This window comes from Neoarius graeffei, chromosome 6 (assembly GCF_027579695.1).
Source record: "Neoarius graeffei isolate fNeoGra1 chromosome 6, fNeoGra1.pri, whole genome shotgun sequence".
NCBI classification, from domain to species: domain Eukaryota; kingdom Metazoa; phylum Chordata; class Actinopteri; order Siluriformes; family Ariidae; genus Neoarius; species Neoarius graeffei.
The window spans coordinates 92,874,145-92,897,284 of record NC_083574.1 but is presented as its reverse complement, the minus strand read 5'-3'; the positions used below and the strand labels follow the sequence as shown (position 1 = coordinate 92,897,284).

Genomic DNA, 23,140 nt, shown 5'->3' with positions numbered 1-23,140 from the left:
AGGGAAAACAGAGGGAAAAAGGGTGGATGATAATGGAAGATGATGTGTCAGGTATTGTAAGTAGCATTGAAGAGATGAGTTTTGAGTTGGTTTTTGAAGGACGTCAGTGTATCAGAGTTTCGGATGGCTTGTGGGAGAGAGTTCCAGAGAGTTGGGGCAGCAATGGTGAAGGCTCTGTCTCCCATTGTACGATATTTGGTCCTGGTGGTGGGTGTAAGAAGGTTTGCGTCAGCAGAGCGTAGTCGGCGAGTAGGAGAGTAGCGTTGGAGGAGATCAGTCAGGTATGGGGGAGCGAGGTTATTAAGAGCTTTGTAGGTGATGAGGAGGATCTTGAAATGTATATGTTGTTTAATGGGAAGCCAGTGAAGTTGACAGAGGATGGGGGTGATGTGTTCTCTGGAGGGGGATCGAGTGAGCAGTCGGGCAGCAGAGTTTTGAACATATTGCAGGTTTTGGAGAACAGAGGAGGGGAGGCCATACAGGATGCTGTTACAGTAGTCAAGTCTGGAGGTGATGAAGGCGTGGATTAGTGTTTCTGCAGCTGAGGAGGAGAGAATGGGTCGTAGACGTGCTATGTTACGTAGATGAAAAAAAGATGTTTTGGTGACATGGTTAATGTGTGACTTGAAGGAAAGTGCAGGGTCCATGTAGATTCCAAGATTTCTGACCAGGGGGGAAGGAGTAACAGAGTGACCATCGATGCAGAGTGAGAAATCTTGGGAGGTGGGGAGGATGGATTTTGGACCAAAGATGATAATTTCAATTTTATTGTTGTTGAGTTTGAGAAAGTTGTGGCTCATCCAGGTTTTAATATCTGTCAGGCAGTTGGTGAGGGTGGAAAAGATAGCTGGAGTGATGGTTTTAGTGGTGATGTAGAGCTGGATGTCATCGGCGTAGCAGTGGAATTGAAGTCCATGGCGGCGTATAATGTAACCGAGTGGAAGCATGTATAAGATGAAGAGAATGGGGCCAAGAACTGAACCTTGCGGGACTCCATGTGAAACAGGGGTGATACGGGATTTGTGATGGTTAATAGCAATGAAGTGGAATCTTTCAGACAGATAGGATTTGAACCAAGAAAGGGCGCAGTCAGTGACACCAATGGATTTCAAACGGTTGAGAAGGATGGAATGATTAACTGTGTCAAAATACAATGGTACCCCTCTCTCTGTACCTTCTTATTAACACTTATAACTTTACAACACAGCAATTAATTAGCTACAGCTTACTCTTGCCCCATATCCCCCCTTTGCTCCCATTTGTTTGTCTACTGCGATTATAGCTCGCACTTCCAGATGCCCTGAATCACAGCATGCGATGCTCGGAGCGAGGGGGGGGGGATTGTGTAATAAAATGTTTGAGAAATATCTCTTTGAATACTTAAACACTTTGAATACTTTAGGTCAGTTCATAGTGTTTATTGAATGAGAATATTTTGTTTTGAAAAGGAAGCAGTGTTAAAGTTGTTGGCATATCGATTTTTAAGGTCTGTTTTTACTGCGATGCAGTTTGTACAATAAAAATTATTTCCATTCTGTAGCTATTTCATGCAGGGCGGCGCGGTGGTGTAGTGGTTAGCGCTGTCACCTCACAGCAAGAAGGTCCTGGGTTCGAGCCCCGGGGCCGGCGAGGGCCTTTCTGTGTGGAGTTTGCATGTTCTCCCCGTGTCCGCGTGGGTTTCCTCCGGGTGCTCCGGTTTCCCCCACAGTCCAAAGACATGCAGGTTAGGTTAACTGGTGACTCTAAATTGACCGTAGGTGTGAATGTGAGTGTGAATGGTTGTCTGTGTCTATGTGTCAGCCCTGTGATGACCTGGCGACTTGTCCAGGGTGTACCCCGCCTTTCGCCCGTAGTCAGCTGGGATAGGCTCCAGCTTGCCTGCGACCCTGTAGAACAGGATAAAGCGGCTAGAGATAATGAGATGAGATGAGATGAGCTATTTCATGCAAGCAAACCTGATAGTAATCAAAGACTTTATTATTTACATGATGAAATAACAGTGTTTTTATATTCTGTGTACTTCTGACAGTAGAATAAACCCAGGGATGAGAGTTTTCCGCTTTTCGGCGGATTTCCGCTTTTTCAGAGTAAAAATCAACCTTTTTATATTATGCCAAATCCATTGAGATTTTTTTTTTCATTTATTGAGGGGGGTTGGGGTATGTTCCTTCGTGATACTCAAGCGTAATTCATTCCTACGATGATGTTACATGTTTACATTTTTGCCATCTTTAGTCTCGCCAAGTCTCGCAGTAGAATACGTGTTACCTACAATGTAATTGGTTAAAACATCGCTGGCGAGAGCATGATAGCCAATCATAACAGTTCTTACAAGAGTGTGGGAGAGAACAAAAGCCAGTCATAACAGTTCTTACAAAAGTACCCACATCTGTTCTATTTTATAGAAACTTGCACATGTTCATTGTCGCTGCGCTTCAAAAATACGTTTCTCTTTCGTATCGGCTTTTTTACTCAAAATGCCGAATACAATTGACAAGCGAGACGAAGCAAAGGTACGTGAAATCAATGCTGGTATAAAAAACAGAGGACTGACAAGCTCTTGTCTTTGGCCAAAAAGCTTAAGTCGAAATGATCAAATGAAAATGAGAAGTGACTGTGAACTATAAATAATTGTATAAAGTGTACATAGACATTATCCCATAAACTTAGCATTCGTTTGATTTAGTACATTGAACATGTATATGATAGATAGTCAGTAAATCTGAATTAATGCTGACAGTTTTGAAAACTTAAATATTTCAAAAGACTTTTTGAAGAAATCATATGCAACTAATGAGGACATAGGGAGAAAAGGTCAGTCACCCTAAAATTTTATTTAATATATGAACATTTTGATAATTAATAAAACTTAAGTTTAATGTGAATTTAGTTTGTCGTTTTTGTTGATCATGAATTATAACCATACCCTTGAATGTAGTGTGATTTTATCTTGAATTCAAACAATACTGCTATTGATTTGAAACATATTTTCATGTAAATATATATAAAAAAGGGCGGCACGGTGGTGTAGTGGTTAGCGCTGTCGCCTCACAGCAAGAAGGTCCGGGTTCGAGCCCCGTGGCCGGCGAGGGCCTTTCTGTGCGGAGTTTGCATGTTCTCCCCGTGTCCGCGTGGGTTTCCTCCGGGTGCTCCGGTTTCCCCCACAGTCCAAAGACATGCAGGTTAGGTTAACTGGTGACTCTAAGGCTACGTTTACATTACGTCGAATCAGCGGATCATCAGATTAACGTTCTTAAAACGATTCGCGTTTACACTAAAACCGTTAGCCGTGCACACAGCAACGCCAATACGCGGATACGCTCGGCTCCGCAGGCATCCTGCGCTCCAAATCACTCCGCCCTGAACAGCGAGTGCCCTCTGGAGGGTGCGCACTCCGGCCCTGCGCAGCTCACAGAGCGCGCGAGTGAAGTGCACAAGCCACGATTCGGGACTGAGCCGCTGTGTGTGTGATCCCAGTGCATGTCGGGCATGTGCATCACTTACTACTTGCAAGTGGAAGGATGGCAAGCCTAAAGACAATCATAACTACACAATGGGCAGTATTTGCATCAGTATTTGCAGTATTTTCATACTTTTATACTCTTTAATGAAAGGTGATACAAGGCGGAAGTCCGCGCCGTTTTTCAGCAGTCGCGTCACATGACCAACGCCAGCGAATCAGGAAGGTGGATGTCACAGTGACGTTGTCCAATGAGATGCCAGCTAGAGCTCAGCACAGCGTATCCGCGTATTTTGAATGTTTACACAGCACCGGAGCTGACACGATCTGGATTGAATATGTGGACGCTGGCGGATTCCCGTTTCCAGGCGTTTCCAGGCGGTTTAATGTAAACGGACAGTGCATCCGCGAAGAAAACGAGACAGATACGGTCTAGTGTAAACGTAGCCTGAATTGACCGTAGGTGTGAATGTGAGTGTGAATGGTTGTCTGTGTCTATGTGTCAGCCCTGTGATGACCTGGCGACTTGTCCAGGGTGTACCCCGCCTTTCACCCGTAGTCAGCTGGGATAGGCTCCAGCTTGCCTGCGACCCTGTAGAAGGATAAAGTGGCTAGAGATAATGAGATGAGATGTATAAAAAAGACAACAGATATATTTTTTTATCTCCTACAGCTCAGATTGCAGGACAAGTGGTTTGTAAGGCCTTATTTTTCAAAATTTTCCAGGGGGGCATCTTGAAGCCCCCACCCGTTGGCTTCGGGCGCCATCTTGTTTTCTGCTTTTTTGATGACCACCCACTCTCATCCCTGTAAACCACAAACCTATATGTCATGTGATATACTGTACCATGAACCTGCTCGATACACATTTTTGGTCATAACCACCCAGAACTAGGTGGTATCTCTATTTGCTTAGACAGACATGCTTGAATAAACAAACTAATTTTCTGACAATGCCTAGTTTACTGTTCTTTGGATGAAAACTGTTCTGGGTTGCGATCGACAGAAGGATAGATCAAAACGACCTCAGAGCTGCTTGTACAGACCTACTGTCTCTGTCAATTTACACTCGTGTGCACAATGTCAACATGTCACTCTCAATCTCAATGTCTCTGTTTGTCAGAATTCCAAAGAAGGCCTAAAGAAGTCTCAGAGTCGATCCTTCATAAGCAACCTCAAGCAGAAGGTGAGACGTTATGCTTTACTTCATTCTCTCACATCTTCTTTTACCCTGTTTTATTTCCTCTTTAGTGCTGTTGTAAATTTTTTTTAACTCATTCTCTCGCTCAGCTTCTCTTTTACTTACAGCACCAATCAAAAGTTTGTACACCCCTACTCTACTCATTCATAGGTTTTTCTGTATTGTGGCATTGTAAAACCATACTGAAGACATCAAAACTATGAAATAACATTTTGAACATATACAGTGCTGAGCGTAAATGAGTGCACCCCCTTTGAAAAGTAACATTTTAAACAATATCTCAATGAACACAAACAATTTCCAAAATGTTGACAAGACAAAGTTTAATATAACATCTGTTTAACTTATAACGGGAAATTAAAGGACATGGGACACGAAACATAAATGCACGCTATATCAGTTTCTTTCCATTAAAAATATGAATTAATTGCATCAACAAATACAAAATCATCTATTAAATTCAGCAAAATCGTTATATTCGTGATGATTATATGGCATTTCTGCTCGACTTCCGATATGCATTTTTTGCAACCGGAAGAGCCGCTGTCACGTGATCATACGTCACAAAAACTTTCGGGCACAGCACAAGCGGGTAGATGAATGGAGAAGTGGATGACAAGAAAATTGTTTTTATAGTCTTTAAAGTACATTGGACAGCATACATTGGACATCATGGTGTGTTGTGCTGCTTATGGTTGCAATAATTCCAATGGGAAATGCCCTGGAGTAAGATTTTTTGCATTCCCCAAGGACCCGAAGCTGAGGAAAGTGTGGGCTCACCTGCGCATGCGCAGTAGGCTTCGCGCATGCACAGTAGGCTTGGTAGGACAACTCCAAGAGGTAGGATAACTTTACAGAACACCTGTTGAAAAAACTTTGCACCTACTTTTTCCCACAAACTGTGTTCAGACCATTTCACTGAGGATTCTTTCAACATTAATACTCAGGTACTGAGCGATATTAATTCATGAAACATGAAACAGGAAGCATAAGGATGAGAAAAAAAAACAGTTTAAATCGGGAAGCTGCGCACATTTGCGCCAGGCTGCACAAATGTGCGCAGCTTCCCGATTTAAACTGTTTTTTTCTCATCCTTATACTTCATGTTTCATGAATTAATATCGCTATTTTTTTTAAAAATCGGATCTGCGCGATTCAGCCGTGAAAAAGGCGGCATCCGCCGAAAGGCGCGCTGTTTGCATCCCTGCACGGAGGCCAGGGGACAGGGCAGGAATATTTTTGTTGATATGAGTGATCCGGTGCGATTTCGCGACCCCCCTGTTGAAGACCTCTGCGCTAAGCGACTGAAAGCCGAGGTAAGGATTAGTATTATAATTTTGGGTGTATCAATTATTGATTATCATAATTCTGACTTGTTTCACCATTTTGAATGTTTTCATCTCGGACTCTGGAAGCATTGTATCTCAATCAATCTCGAAAAATATCAGCAAAAAAAAAACTAGCTTGCAACGGACTTTAGCTAGATCTATGATGAACTTTCAATGTATGATACAAAAATAATACTTCTTTCAACAGATCATTAGCCTTTGAGCGGAATTGTTTTTAACTTACCAGGAAGTGTTATCCAGCCGACCGCTTTCAGTTTCATGGGGATTGAATGAACTCTCACTCTCAGAATCATCTGACCCGTCAGAGTAAAGACAAGATCCATGTTCATGTGAATTTCCAGCTATCGGTTCGAATTGACAGGGTCTAACTTCACATCTCTGTGAAACATCGGGAATATCACTGTCGATGGTGTCCATTTCGGTAACCTGTTTACATTAGATACCCAAGCGCTGGCTCCTTGGAAAGTTTTTGTTGCGTCATGGGTCACGTGACCACCTAGCTCATTAACGAATCCTTGTTTTACGCTGATGTATAAAAAAACTTGAATAATGTGATGATTTTCACATTTTTGACGCCCTGCAGTGATTTAGATGGCATTTCTTATGTCCTTTATACATAATTATACCCAGAAAAAAATCCATGTCCCATATCCTTTAAGGTTAATAATATAACTTAGATTACACATTTTTCAGTTTTACTCAAATTAGGGTGGTGCAAAAATGAGTACACCCCACAACAAAAACTACATCTAGTACTTTGTATGGCCTCCATGATTTTTAATGACAGCACCAAGTCTTCTAGGCATGGAATGAACAAGTTGGCGACATTTTGCAACATCAATCTTTTTCCATTCTTCAACAATGACCTCTTTTAGTGACTGGATGTTGGATGGAGAGTGATGCTCAACTTGTCTCTTCAGAATTCCTCAAAGAAAATAATTTCTTTACACCACAAAGGTGAAGGCTACAAGAAGATCAGCAAAGCTTTACTTATCAGTCAGAATACTGTAGCGAAAGTGGTACAAAAATTTAAGAAAGATGGAACTGCAACCATCTCACAGAGACGTCCAGGTCGTCCACGGAAGTTAACACCTCGACAGGAGCGTCTTCTGATAAGAAGGGTTGAAGAAAATCGGCATGCAAGTTCACTGCAGTTATCTAAAGAAGTAGAAAGCCAAACTGGGGTGACTATTTCCCGTGAAACAATACGGCGTACACTGCAGAGGAATGGCATGCATGGATGCCACCCACGAAAGAAGCCTCTCCTAAAGCCCAGGCGCAAAAAAGCCCGCCTAGAGTTTGCCAGGGCCCATGCTGACAAAGATGAAGACTACTGGGACTCTATACTCTGGAGTGATGAGACCAAGATAAATGTTTTTGGAACTAATGGCTTCAAAACTATATGTCGTTGCAAAGGTGAGGAGTACAAAGAAAACTGCATGGTGCCTACAGTGAAACATGGTGGTGGCAGTGTCCTTATGTGGGGCTGCATGAGTGCTGCTGGTGTCGGGGAGCTGCATTTCATTGACGGCATCATGAATTCACAGATGTATTGCTCTATACTGAAAGAGAAGATGCGACCATCACTCCATGCCCTTGGATGTTGTGCACTTTTCCAACATGACTAAACACACATCTAAGGCCACTGTTGGATTTCTGAAGAAGAACAGGGTGAAAGTGATTCAGTGGCCAAGTATGTCTCCTGATCTGAACCCAATCGAACACCTACGGGGAATTCTGAAGAGACAAGTTGAGCATCACTCTCCATCCAGCATCCAGTCACTAAGGCTACATCCACACGACAACGGCAACGAGATTTTTTTTTAAAAATATCGCGTCCACATGGGCAACGGATCAGTAAAATATCAGGTACATATGGCAACGCAACGCTTGCTGAAAACGATGCAATACACATGCCACACCTCTACGTGTGCTGTAAGACGGTCCCATCGGAGACACCAGAACAATAGAAGAAGTAGACGCATGCGCATAAACCCCTTCTTCTGTAGCATTAGCCACATAAAGTTTTGATTATTAATCAGTAGCATAAAACAAAAGACACAGAAAGAGGAATGAATGGGGGTAGATGGAAGCCGGTACGCCAACATTCTGATATCCTCCAGAATTCTTTAATGGTCCGGAATAAATTGAATGCTACACATTGATGGATTACTTTGTTCTTCTACGCCCTTTTTGAGGAACGTATTGTCGGACTTAAACCAACATCTGAAGAGGTGAGATCGCTCCTTTTTTTTTTCCTATTTTTGCTGGCGGGATTGTTTTTGTTTTTGGAAAGCAGTGAAAATATTTTGTAAGCGCGTTTCATGAACCAAGTTATAGGATTTGTTGACAACTCGCATCGAGTTCGTTACACTTCTACCCGGTGTGAAGCACTGACAGTCATGTGGTTGTGATGTCATCATAAACAAATCCGTTCTACTCATCCAGACGACTTCGCAACGGCGCCGTTGCCAGATTTTTCCACTCTGGAACCCGTTCTCAAAAGATTTCATTTTGGGGCACCCAAAACGCTGGTGCCGTGTGGACACCAGGCCGAAACGATAAACAATTTTATCAGATTCACCTGAACCCGTTGCCGTGTGGACAGGGCCTGAGGGCTGAGAGAGCAGCTGAGGGACTCAGAGACTAATCACTATTGATAGGTGTGGAACAGCTGCTAATGAAGTGCCATTCTTGCTGATCAGAGCTTTCAGGCCTCTCAGTGCATGCATATTCACTCCCAGTTAGCACTGAACATGCCCTGAATAGCACAACCTGAGTATGGGATATTTAGAGATTACCTGGAGCCAGAATTAGCTTGATGTAAAAGATATAATGTTTATTTAAAGTTTGTTTGAATATTGTGTGTGTGTTTCTGTATACGACTGAGGACCAAATATCCCCACATTCATAGAAAAATCCATAAAATCTCATAACTGCTTTAAAAACAAATAGATCAAAATTACTCTGACAGCATGATAGAAAGCCAATATACACTTTTACAACACAACACATCACTGTCAACATTGAATCTCCTGCGGCACAACCCAGTTTTTCTCATCAATAAATAAAAAAACAACAACAACTTTTTGTATTTCAAACATGGAAAAGGAGAGGAGTGGCCAGCCTGGGGCATGTATTTGAAGGCCGCTTACTCATTTATTTATTTAATGATATTTTAACAGGAGGGCGGCACGGTGGTGTAGTGGTTAGCGCTGTCGCCTCACAGCAAGAAGGTCCGGGTTCGAGCCCCGTGGCCGGCGAGGGCCTTTCTGTGTGGAGTTTGCATGTTCTCCCCGTGTCCGCGTGGGTTTCCTCCGGGTGCTCCGGTTTCCCCCACAGTCCAAAGACATGCAGGTTAGGTTAACTGGTGACTCTAAATTGACCGTAGGTGTGAATGTGAGTGTGAATGGTTGTCTGTGTCTATGTGTCAGCCCTGTGATGACCTGGCGACTTGTCCAGGGTGTACCCCGCCTTTCGCCCGTAGTCAGCTGGGATAGGCTCCAGCTTGCCTGCGACCCTGTAGAACAGGATAAAGCGGCTAGAGATAATGAGATGAGATTTTAACAGGATGCTTCTTCACCAAAGTGATTTTCAAGAAGGTCCTGTAAAAACTAATTACATGTTACAAGATTGAGAAAGTCTCATCTCATTATCTCTAGCCGCTTTATCCTTCTACAGGGTCGCAGGCAAGCTGGAGCCTATCCCAGCTGACTACGGGCGAAAGGCGGGGTACACCCTGGACAAGTCGCCAGGTCATCACAGGGCTGACACATAGACACAGACAACCATTCACACTCACATTCACACCTACGGTCAATTTAGAGTCACCAGTTAACCTAACCTGCATGTCTTTGGACTGTGGGGGAAACCGGAGCACCCGGAGGAAACCCACGCGGACACGGGGAGAACATGCAAACTCCATACAGAAAGGCCCTCGCCGGCTACGGGGCTCGAACCCAGGACCTTCTTGCTGTGAGGCGACAGCGCTAACCACTACACCACCGTGCCGCCTGAGAAAGTTTAAAAACAAAATATTTGAACTAATTGAAACAAATTGATAAAAAAATTAAGATTATAATAATGTAAGAATGTAAAAATTTGAATCGTCTGCATTGAAAGACTTTAAAAGAATTTAGATTTAAACCGGGAAATCTTCGAGCACTGTTTAAAGGAGAACTGAAGGCAAATTTTTTATCAAAATTCTATTTATTTCATTTTATTAAATATAAAAATATACATTTTTGATCGCTATTTTGTCGTTGCTATAGCAAGTTATGAGTGTTTGAAATATGCTCTGTAATATATCAGTCCATATGTCAAAGCAATGGCCGTAAACAAGATTAGTTGAGACCTGTACGAGACATCGTAGGACGGAAGTAAAACGTACAGCGGAAATCAAAGTGACCGACATCTGCCAACGTTGTCAAAAGACGCGCGCGCCCTCTTTCGAATGCTGATGTAATCAAGCCGGAAGTTTTGTTTGTTTTGATAGCAATCAGGAAAGTTTAAAAAAAGTAGGCGGTAATCGTCATTTAAACTTGTTTTTGTGCAATATTTCATTTGGAAAACAGTTTTCAAAATGGCGGCACTGACCCCTGGCTGACACTTCTTCACGTTTTGAAGTCTCACACAAGTCTCGTGAAGATCGCGTGAATAAGCGACGCCTGCCATTGACCAAACAAACTAAATTCAACATGGCTAAAAACCCAATAGGCCAATAAGTATAATTTTTAATTGCCAATATGAGTCACGATATAAGGTTACTAAAACTGAAAATGTAATTGAATAGCACGTTAATTAAGAAATAAAGCAAGTTTAAAAATAACTTCAATTCTCCTTTAATATCATCATTTAGAGTGCTTTATTCTTTGATGGCTTGACACGATATCCTTTGTTTTCCCCAATTCGTTTTTTTGCAGTTGGTAGATGAAACTCGCTTCCATGTCTTGTCTCATAACCATGTTCGTTCAGCTTAGGCCCTGTCTACACGGCAACAGATTCAGGTGAATCTGATAAAATTGTTTATCGTTTCGGCCTGGCGTCCACACGGCACCGGCGTTTTGGGTGCCCCAAAACGAAATCTTTTGAGAACGGGTTCCAGAGTGGAAAAATCTGGCAACGGCGCCATTGCGAAGTCGTCTGGATGAGTAGAACGGATTTGTTTACGATGACGTCACAACCACATGACTGTCAGTGCTTCACGCCGGGTAGAAGTGTAACGAACTCAATGCGAGTTGTCAACAAATCCTATAACTTGGTTCATGAAACGCCCTTACAAAATATTTTCACTGTGAATATTTATTGTGTAATGGTGCAAAGTGAAAGAGAGAGAGAGAGAGAGAGAGAATAGCCCTTAGGGCAGAGTCTTTAGTCCAAACACTGCGGAAGCAGTACCAAACCGCGCACCGCCCGTGCGCTTTCCAAAAACAAAACCAATCCCACCAGCAAAAATAGGAAAAAAAAAAGGAGTGATCTCACCTCTTCAGATGTTGGTTTAAGTCCGACAATACAGTCCTCAAAAAGGGCGTAGAAGAACAAAGTAATCCATCAACGTGTAGCATTCAATTTATTCCGGACCATTAAAGAATTCTGGAGGATATCAGAATGTTGGCATACCGGCTTCCATCTACCCCCATTCATTCCTCTTTCCGTGTTTTTCGTTTTACGCTACTGATTAATAATCAAAACTTTATGTGGCTGATGCTACAGAAGAAGGGGTTTATGCACATGTCTACTTCTTCTATTGTTCTGGTGTCTCCGATGGGATCGTCTTACAGCACACGTAGAGGTGTGGCATGTGTATTGCATCGTTTTCAGCAAGCGTTGCGTTGCAATATGTACCTGCTATTTTACTGATCCGTTGCCCATATGGACGCGATATTTAAAAAAAAAAAATCTCGTTAACGTTGTCGTGTGGATGTAGCCTTAGTCAACTTTAGGTTTGATGGTGTCCTCTAACTCTCCAAGCAAAAAAAAAAAAAGTCTCAAAGTCCAAGAGGTTGCAGAAAGGTTTAGACTTTTATCAAATCAAATAATAAAAGCCGTATACGGTCTACAGAGTGAACTGAATAAAAATGACAAAGTTCTCATTTTATACTGTCTCATAGAAAAACACAGTGTATACAAATAATTTCATTGGTTAACATGTCACGTCATACCACTTCAGCATTTTCTACTGGGCAATACATCTCACACCTCTCACATTTTGCATCAACTGAGCCAAATTTTCGAGTATGAATGGTCCATTCAGAAAGAATCAAAATGTATGATAAGGAGTGGTATATTGTAAATAACATAGCATTCATGATTCAAAATGGCTAGAGTCAAATCAAGTTTAAAGCTAACACAGGCCACAGGTGTGAGCTAGTGCAACACTCGTAGCCTTGACCAGTCTCCCACACCATAACATCTCATCTCATCTCATTATCTCTAGCCGCTTTATCCTGTTCTACAGGGTCGCAGGCGAGCTGGAGCCTATCCCAGTTGACTACGGGCGAAAGGCGGGGTACACCCTGGACAAGTCGCCAGGTCATCACAGGGCTGACACATAGACACAGACAACCATTCACACTCACACCTACGGTCAATTTAGAGTCACCAGTTAACCTAACCTGCATGTCTTTGGACTGTGGGGGAAACCGGAGCACCCGGAGGAAACCCACGCGGACACGGGGAGAACATGCAAACTCCGCACAGAAAGGCCCTCGCCGGCCACGGGGCTCGAACCCGGACCTTCTTGCTGTGAGGCGACAGCGCTAACCACTACACCACCATGCCGCCCCCCTTGCCGGCCCCAGGGCTCAAACCCAGGACCTTCTTGCTGTGAGGCGACAGCGCTAACCACTACACCACCGTGTAGGCAGAAATGGTTCAGTTACTTGTTTATTTAAAAGAAAAGCTGTATACAAAAGTGAATGCAATGCAGTGGTTCATACAAAACAGCGAGAGTGCTGCTTGTTCTAGTCATGTGGTTGTGACATCATCATAAACAAATCCGTTCTACTCATCCAGACGACTTTGCAATGGCGCCGTTGCCAGAATTTTCCACTCTGGAACCCGTTCTCAAAAAATATCGTTGTGGGGCACCCAAAACGCCGGTGCCGTGTGGACGCCAGGCCGAAATGATAAACAATTTTATCAGATTCACCTGAATCCGTTGCCGTGTGGACAGGGCCTATGTGTCAGCCCTGTGATGACCTGGCGACTTGTCCAGGGTGTACCCCGCCTTTCGCCCGTAGTCAGCTGGGATAGGCTCCAGCTTGCCTGCGACCCTGTAGAAGGATAAAGTGGCTACAGATAATGAGATGAGATGAGATGAGATCTCCATAGGTGTATAGAGGCCCATTTCCAGCAACTCTCACTCCAGTGTTCTAATGGTACAATGTGTTTGCTCATTGCCTCAGAAGGCTAATGGATGATTAGAAAACCCTTGTACAATCATGTTAGCACAGCTGAAAACAGTTGAGCTCTTTAGAGAAGCTATAAAACTGACCTTCCTTTGAGCAGATTGAGTTTCTGGAGCATCACATTTGTGGGGTCGATTAAATGCTCAAAATGGCCAGAAAAATGTCTTGACTATATTTTCTATTCATTTTACAACTTATGGTGGTAAATAAAAGTGTGACTTTTCATAGAAAACACAAAATTGTCTGGGTGACCCCAAACTTTTGAACGGTAGTGTAACTTCATTTCTTCTTTACTGAAAATCAACATACTCAGCTTTTGAATTAGTATGTAATCAGCATAAATAGAAATCAATGTACATGTGGTTCTACGAATCGAAATGCATTTGCTATTACTTAAGTTGTGTGTGTTTATATATATGATTATATGAATCAGGATACATTTGTGATTACTTAAGGTGTGTGTGTTTATATATGCATCAAAATACAATCGTCATAGACCAAATTATTGTTTATATGATGACATCAAGTCATGTGTGCATGGTTACATACATGTGTGGTTACATTAAGGGTATAAAATCACCACAATGGTAACAAGTTGTTCTTACATTTGAAGATGGGCAGACATCGGGGATAGAGTCTGCATTGAGTGAATTCTTTCCAGTTATGTTTTTTACATGCATCGGTTTCTGAGAACTGTAGGGGATAATCCAAGATAATCTTGGCGGCTTTGTTGTGCAGAATTTGAAGTGATTGTATTAGCATGATGTTGTCTTTATCTCCCCACACAATGTCACCATAATCAAAGAGCGGTAGAAATAAGCTATTGGAGTACAACAATCTGGCGAATTTAGATAAATGATGTTTACTTTGCTTTAGAAGACCAAGGCGTTTATTGATTTTGGTAATCTGTTTTTCAATTTCAATCTGTTTTTCACTTAGATTTTGGTCATCTGATTTTTTGTTTTGCTCATGACATTCAACCAGATTCAAAAGAAATTCAACATTCCACAATATTGCTGTTACCAATATATCCAAATTATACAGGTAATTAAGAGCAAAATCAGCTCAAATACTTTTCCTGTCTAATACGGCCTTTGAACACAACACACCATAACATCAATCCCTACTGCAGTATGGTATTCCAATCTTAACACAGAGGTCTCTGATATTGACTGGAAATCAGTACCTTCCTTCCCATGCCATGCAATTGGGTGGCGCCGATCTCCATTTCCATAGCCCTTGGCCTCTCACCTATACAGCTAGGGCTACAGTGGTAGGCTGGTCCTTTGGTAACCGTGAAAGTTTGACTCCCAACTTGCATCTGTATTGCAGTGTGCCTTGCCAGACAGCAGTATGTACCATTTTTATGATGGTCTTTGGTATGACCCAACCACGAGTAGAACTCCCGATCTCCCGATCGAGAGGTGAACACCCTAACCACTAGGCCAACTCACGTTTTGGAAATCAGTACAGCATGTAGTAACATATTTCAAATATCAGGCAATACTAAAACTCAGCCTATTCATTGGGCCTTTTGCAAACACTGCCCAAACACAACAGATGACTAGCTACACTTGCTTTGGTCTTGCCCACTCATGTACACATTTTGGTTGGAGATCATGAGCAGGCTGTCTACATTTCATAACACTCCACAGTTATATTATTCGACGACAATACAATACCCCAAAGCTTGAATCATTACATTACAGGCATCCTTATCCAGAGCAATGTACAACATACCCAGAGCAGCCTGGGGAGCAGTTGGGGGTTAAGTACCTTGCTTAAAGGCACTTCAGCCATTCCTGTTGGTCTAGGGAATTGAACCAGTAACTTTTTGGTCCCAAAGCTGCTTGTCTTACCATTCGGCCATGACTTAATTTCTGTTAGCATTCATAACAATCGCTAAAAACGTCACCTGCACCAAGCTTTCAATCCTATCCTGGTTCAACCTTCTTGCAGAATATACTTCATTTGAAAAACTCCCATCAATCTGTAATGGAACACAGAAATCATTTCAAGATGCATAGAGTCTCTTTTAGAAATATCTGGACAATTGACTCCTCTTACTGTTACCTGGTTACGTATTTTACCTCAATCAGAGTTATGGTTCATCCTCTCAAAATGATAGATAAACATAGTAGGTAATAACATGCAAGTCCCTCTCCTCTCCTCCCCTCCACTTCATTTCACCTCACTTTCCCCTCCCTAACCACCCTACTATCACTCTTAATTAATTCAAAACCCTGAGAATTTTTAAAATTTTTTTTTCCTTTTTGTTTCCTCTCTTTCTTTGAATTGTTTTCTCCAGTTAGTTTAAGTCTTAGGGCAGCACGGTGGTGTAGTGGTTAGCGCTGTCGCCTCACAGTAAGAAGGTCCGGGTTCGAGCCCCGGGGCCGGCGAGGGCCTTTCTGTGTGGAGTTTGCATGTTCTCCCCGTGTCCGCGTGGGTTTCCTCCGGGTGCTCCGGTTTCCCCCACAGTCCAAAGACATGCAGGTTAGGTTAACTGGTGACTCTAAATTGAGCGTAGGTGTGAATGTGAGTGTGAATGGTTGTCTGTGTCTATGTGTCAGCCCTGTGATGACCTGGCGACTTGTCCAGGGTGTACCCCGCCTTTCGCCCGTAGTCAGCTGGGATAGGCTCCAGCTTGCCTGCAACCCTGTAGAACAGGATAAAGCGGCTACAGATAATGAGATGAGATGAGAATAAAGCTTGGCTTGACCTAAAAGCAAAGTAATAAAAGTTGCAGTTAATTAATTCTGTTAGGGAGAACTAAATGTTCTCACTTCGATTCTGGGTTCACAGAGCTGCAGTCACTAAATCAAAGGAACATTACAGATAGATTTTTCCACAGACAGCACTGTCAGGGTTGATTTTTCACTTTTAATTACAGTGCCTTTCATTGCCAGTCTCATCTTCTCCAGCTTCATACATTCTGCCTCATTTATGTCGCTGGATATGAATGAATTTATTTATTGAGCATTTACACAAGAAATGCTCATGAAAATCCACTCCTGAGAGCTCCTGAGTTTGCGTAACTGAACATATAAGGAGATTCACTTATATGAACCTCAACTGACCTTAGTAGTTTCATATTAAACAAGCATATACAACCCCGATTCCAAAAAAGTTGGGACAAAGTACAAATTGTAAATAAAAACAGAATGCAATAATTTACAAATCTCAAAAACTGATATTGTATTCACAATAGAACATAGACAACATATTAAATGTCGAAAGTGAGACATTTTGAAATTTCATGCCAAATATTGGCTCATTTGAAATTTCATGACAGCAACACATCTCAAAAAAGTTGGGACAGGAGCAATAAGAGGCTGGAAAAGTTAAAGGTACAAAAAGGGAACAGCTGGAGGACCAAATTGCAACTCATTAGGTCAATTGGCAATAGGTCATTAACATGACTGGGTATAAAAAGACCAATCCCCCTAATTCTGCGCCGACAAATAGTGGAGCAATATCAGAAAGGAGTTCGACAGTGTAAAATTGCAGAGTTTGAACATATCATCATCTACAGTGCATAATATCATCAAAAGATTCAGAGACTCTGGAAGAATCTCTGTGCGTAAGGGTCAAGGCCGGAAAACCATACTGGGTGCCCGTGATCTTCGGGCCCTTAGACGGCACTGCATCACATACAGGCATGCTTCTGTATTGGAAATCACAAAATGGGCTCAGGAATATTTCCAGAGAACATTATCTGTGAACACAATTCACCGTGCCATCTGCCATTGCCAGCTAAAACTCTATAGTTCAAAGAAGAAGCCGTATCTAAACATGATCCAGAAGCGCAGACGTCTTCTCTGGGCCAAGGCTCATTTAAAATGGACTGTGGCAAAGTGGAAAACTGTTCTGTGGTCAGACGAATCAAAATTTGAAGTTCTTTATGGAAATCAGGGACGCCGTGTCATTCAGACTAAAGAGGAGAAGGACGACCCAAGTTGTTATCAGCGCTCAGTTCAGAAGCCTGCATCTCTGATGGTATGGGGTTGCATTAGTGCGTGTGGCATGGGCAGCTTACACATCTGGAAAGACACCATCAATGCTGAAAGGTATATCCAGGTTCTAGAGCAACATATGCTCCCATCCAGACGACGTCTCTTTCAGGGAAGACCTTGCATTTTCCAACATGACAATGCCAAACCACATACTGCATCAATTACAGCATCATGGCTGCGTAGAAGAAGGGTCCGGGTACTGAACTGGCCAGCCTGCAGTCCAGATCTTTCACCCATAGAAAACATTTGGTGCATCATAAAATGGAAGATACGACAAAAAAGACCTAAGACAGTTGAGCAACTAGAATCCTACATTAGACAAGAATGGGTTAACATTCCTATCCCTAAACTTGAGCAACTTGTCTCCTCAGTCCCCAGACGTTTACAGACTGTTGTAAAGAGAAAAGGGGATGTCTCACAGTGGTAAACATGTAGCCTGGGCCCGCCCATCCTAAGCGTGACGCAACACGAGGGCCTGTTGCGAGCTTAGTCTGGCCAGGCAGGCTATCTCCAGCTCTTCCAAGCTCCCGAAAAATCGGGAACCAATCAACTTTGAGCATCTCCAACGGCCCTGGGTAGAGGCGTGTTCAAGGCACTGACGTAGTAGAACTGCGACCGGAAGCCATAGATTGTTTACAGAATCTATGCCGGAAGCGCTTCATTCACGAATGCTGTATTGAAAGCATTCAACGGGAAGTTCTCATTGAAAACAGAGCAAAGAGAAGCCCTAGAGGTATTTATTGAAAGGAAGGACGTTTTCGCCTTGCTTCTGACCGGCTTCGGTAAGAGTTTAATAATAGGATGTCTATGGTTTAATCTACCAGTTAGCCCCGTCGCGTCACATACGTCAGAGGAAAGAGTGATGTGATTGGTTTAAGCTTCGTCACAGCCTTTTCTGGCTTCGACCAGTAGCAAACTGAGGCATTTCAGGGAGGCGGGTCAACCACGGGCTCTGGGAAACAGTTGGGCTTAATAGCTTGGCCAGACCAATAGCTCGTAGAGCTTTGCAGTCGCGTTAGCCAGACTAGTAAACATGGCCTTGTCCCAACTTTTTTGAGATGTGTTGTTGTCATGAAATTTAAAATCACCTAATTTTTCTCTTTAAATGATACATTTTCTCAGTTTAAACATATGTCATCTATGTTCTATTCTGAATAAAATATGGAATTTTGAAACTTCCACATTATTGCATTCCGTTTTTATTTACAATTTGTACTTTGTCCCAACTTTTTTTGGAATCGGGGTTGTAAATTAAGACAAGTAATTCTACCTATTCAATTAGGGCAAAAGTAATGGTACACTATAAAAGGAGGAAGAGGTATTGTGTGTGTGTGGTAGATTGTGTGCAGTGGCTAAGCAGCATTACTGGATGATTTAACACATGCCGTGCTTAGGTAGTCATTTCAGCTCTCTGTGAATCAGCTGTGCCATGAACATGCTCTCTTATTTATGGCTGATTGACATTTATCAACATCAGGGTTAAGACAGCTAATGAGAACTAAGACTTGTACAAAAACTAGCAGTGAAAAAAAATAATTTTGTTAACTGTAATGGAGAATGTCATGGTCTAATGGTTAAAGAAGCAGCTTTGGAAACAAAAGGTTGCTGGTTCGAGTTCCTGGACCAGCAGGAATAACTGAAGTGCCCTTGAGCAAGGCACCAAACCCCCAACTGCTCCCCAGGCTGCTCTGGGTGTGCTGTACGTTGCTCTGGATAAGAGCAACTGCTGAATGCCTGTAATGTAATGAAATATAAAGTAACATGAGAATTTTCAAAAACAAACTAAAAACAGCAATGAACAAACAGGGTTCCTACACATTTTCAAATTTAAAATTCCAGACTTTTTCCGTACTCAAATTCTCAGGTTTGGAGACTTCAGCGAACTCATATATTTAAAAGAATTACTTGAAAATCAAACAGGTACACACATTATGACATACCACCAAAATGCATACCATATTTAGCTTGGCCTAAAATTTGTATCAGTGCCCTGTTTTTGTCATAAATATATATATACACATTACACAAAATACAGGATGCCACTCTGACGCACACGTATCTGATGCACACTTCAAGACATTAAAACACAGGTGTGTGAAGATGTCAAGCACATACAGGATGTCCCGAAAAAAAATGTATACACACTTTTAATCACCGTAAAGTACTGTATGTGTTTATTAAAATCCATGTAATTTTCAAAGAGTAATAGAATTTACAGACATTTTATTATTTAGTCACCGCCTGTTCTCAAACCGACATCCATTCTGGTCCAGTCGCTGCTGACAATGCAAATCACATTCAATTCTCTTGGTATTTTTGGACATTCACTTTCAGTGACTGTTGCAGGTCTCATAGCGTAGACTATAAACATCAGTTAGAGGCAGTGATAAAACAATAAAGTGATGTCTGTAAATTCTATTACACCTTGAAAATGAAATGAATTTTAATAAACACCTACTTCACAATGATTCAAAGTGTGTATACATTTTTATATGTATGTTTGCGTACACAGCGTTCATATTTTTGTTGGCAGTTTTTTTTGTCTTGGGTCGCTTATTTTCAGGGTCCATGTGCCTTATTTTTCTAGCAAATTCTGGCAACACTGCCAAATAAGCCATAAGCATTTTTACACTGACTGGAGCTATGATGCGTGTTCACGCGTGTTCAAGAGGCGTTTTGTAGCAGGGGGTTTTCCTGCGTCTTGTCCAAAGTCTTGCAAGAAGCAAGCAGGTTCAGGGGGTGTGGCGGAGCGCATGCCAGTACAACAGAACACCCGTTTCCCTCCCTCCGCATTTCAACACATTTCTTTGGCAAAATTCAACTGAATGTCGGAATGTTGAGCTTCATTTTACTATGTAGCGGCAAAGGTCTGGAAACACAAATATTTCTCCATACCCTAATTTCCATTTTCCATACTTTTCCAGACCTGGAAAATACTAAAATCAAATTCCATACTTTTCCATACTGTGTAGGAACCCTGAACAAACAACACAAACTAAAATGAAATAGAATTGTAGGTCAGGGTTGGCTTTCCCAAAAGCGTCTTAATTCTAAGACCATCTTAACTCGGAGAGAGAGTGTTCATTGTGATGCTCGCTCGACCATTTAACGACGACCTTTGTGCTACGATGCTTTTGGGAAACCTATATCCTCTTTATTTTCATTTTCGTTTCATTTTCCCCCTCGAGACAATAACGGACTAGTTTCAGAAGGTGGCAGTAATTCCGACTGCTGAAGGAGAAGAAGAAGAAAAACTAAGACTAAAACTAAATAAAAAATAAACTAGTCAAATCTTCAGAATAAAAATTAACCTAAAACTACCTACGCGCTTGTAAAACTAAGTAAAGCAAAACTAAACTGAAATAGATAAAAAAATAAACTGAAAGAAGAAATAAAAATAAAAAGTAATGATAATTTAAAATCTGTAATAACTCTGATACACACATGACTTCAAATAAAATCACTGTTAGTGGACGTTTTGGAAATCTGACAGGGATTTTTAATTGGTTTGGTCGATGAAAATATTTACACATTAAAAGATTGATAAATGCGGCCCATTCTGTGTGTGTTCGCGTGTGTGTGTTACTCCCTGACACGTGCTGTGAACTCAAGTAAACAGGATAACTAACACACACAAGGAGGAAACCTTTTGAAAGATGTTTGTGTGTGTATTCACAGAGGCACTCCAAATCAAGACTGAAATGTCACAGCGTGGACACAGACGATGATGGACAGAAGACAGAAGGACAGTTCAACAGGTGCTCTTTCATTAGCTCCTTCAAGCTCAGCACTTCTATCTGATTGGCCGTAATCTCCGCCAACCCTGGAAATGGTAGCTGGACACAAAATGAATGTTTTGCAATGACCTTCTCAGTCTCCTTATTGAAAATCTCTGGTCTAGTAGATACACAAATCAAGAAACATATGAAAAAAAAAAACCCCTGCATTTAAAATAAAAATCTTGTGTAAGAAGGACATTCCAAGTTGGGGAACAAATAATTTTGAAATCAGTGTCTTTCAGAAAAAAAAATGCATTACTTTTCATTGTGTTGTATTAATTATCCATCCATCCATCCATCCATCCATTATCCATAACTGCTTATCCTGTACAGGGTCACGGGCAAGCTGGAGCCTATCCCAGCTGACTATGGGCGAGAGGTGGAGTACACCCTGGACAAGTTGCCAGGTCATCACAGGGCTGTGTTGTGTTAAAGGAGAACTGAAGGCAATTTTTTTTATTATCAAAATTCTATTTATCTCATTTTATTAAATATCAGAATGCATTTTTGATCGCTATTTTGTCGTTGCTATAGCAAGTTATGAGTGTTTGAAATATGCTCTGTAATATATCAGTCCGTATGTCAAAGCAATGGCCGTAAACGAGATTCGTTGAGACCTGTACGAGACATCGTAGGACGGAAGTAAAACATACAGCAGAAATCAAAGTGACCGACATCTGCCAACATTGTCAAAAGACGTGCTCGCCCTCTTTCGAATGCTGATGTAATCAAGGCGGAAGTTTTGTTTGTTTTGATAGCGATCAGGAAAGTTTGAAAAAAAGTAGGCAGTAATCGTCATTTAAACTCGTTTTTGTGCAATATTTTGTTTGGAAAACAGTTTTCAAAATGACAGCACTGACACCTGGCTGACACTTCTTCACGTTTCGAAGTCTCGCACAAGTCTCGTGAAGATCGCGCGGATAAGCGACGCCTGCCGTCGACCAAACGAACTAAATTCAACATGGCTAAAAACCGAACAGGCCGATAAGTATAATATTTAACTGCAATTAGTTGCCGATACGAGTCACGATATAAGGTTACTAAAACTGAAAACGTAATTGAGTAACACGTTAATTAAGAAATAAAGCAAGTTTAAAAATGACTTCAGTTCTCCTTTAATTAGTTGATAGTAATTATTTGATGTAACATGGAAAGGATAAAACATTTAGGGGCAAACTTTTATCGGAAAATATTCCATCGAAAACTCATTATTTTCCTATAATAGAATGTCCCAAAGTTTTTATTCCTCTTACACTATGGCAAATTGTCAACAATTTCATTTTTATATTGCTTACATGATAACAGCTATAGGGGGCGGCACGGTGGTGTAGTGGTTAGCGCTGTCGCCTCACAGCAAGAAGGTCCGGGTTCGAGCCCTGTGGCTGGCGAGGGCCTTTCTGTGCGGAGTTTGCATGTTCTCCCCGTGTCCGCATGGGTTTCCTCCGGGTGCTCCGGTTTCCTCCACAGTCCAAAGACATGCAGGTTAGGTTAACTGGTGACTCTAAATTGACCGTAGGTGTGAATGTGAGTGTGAATGGTTGTCTGTGTCTATGTGTCAGCCCTGTGATGACCTGGCGACTTGTCCAGGGTGTACCCCACCTTTCGCCCATAGTCAGCTGGGATAGGCTCCAGCTTGCCTGCGACCCTGTAGAACAGGATAAAGCGGCTAGAGATAATGAGATGAGATGAGATAACAGCTATAAGAGTGTTTCTGTGAATACTGAGAAATGTGTGTCTCAGAGCCATTTCTTGGCCTGTGTAATGTGGAGAGATTTAAAACCTGTACACACAGCAAGAGCTCCCTGGGGCCAACTGTGAAAAAAATCAGTAGACCTCTCTGACATTTCTTAGTTGTTGGAAAAAAATCGATAGAAGTGTGAAAATGGCCAACTTGGCTCATCCCACCCACCTGCACCCTTGGTTTGAACG

The 23,140-nt window shown here is 42.0% G+C and overlaps 1 protein-coding gene across 1 annotated transcript in view; it reads left to right on the top strand.

Moving 5' to 3' along the window:
• The window catches only part of plch1 (phospholipase C, eta 1), a 300,261-nt gene that overhangs the window by 224,279 nt on the left and 52,842 nt on the right, over positions 1-23,140 (top strand). Inside the window, 2 exon segments of the mRNA XM_060924490.1 lie at positions 4,584-4,646; positions 21,111-21,190. Of these exon segments, the coding sequence (XP_060780473.1) occupies positions 4,584-4,646; positions 21,111-21,190 (143 nt within the window).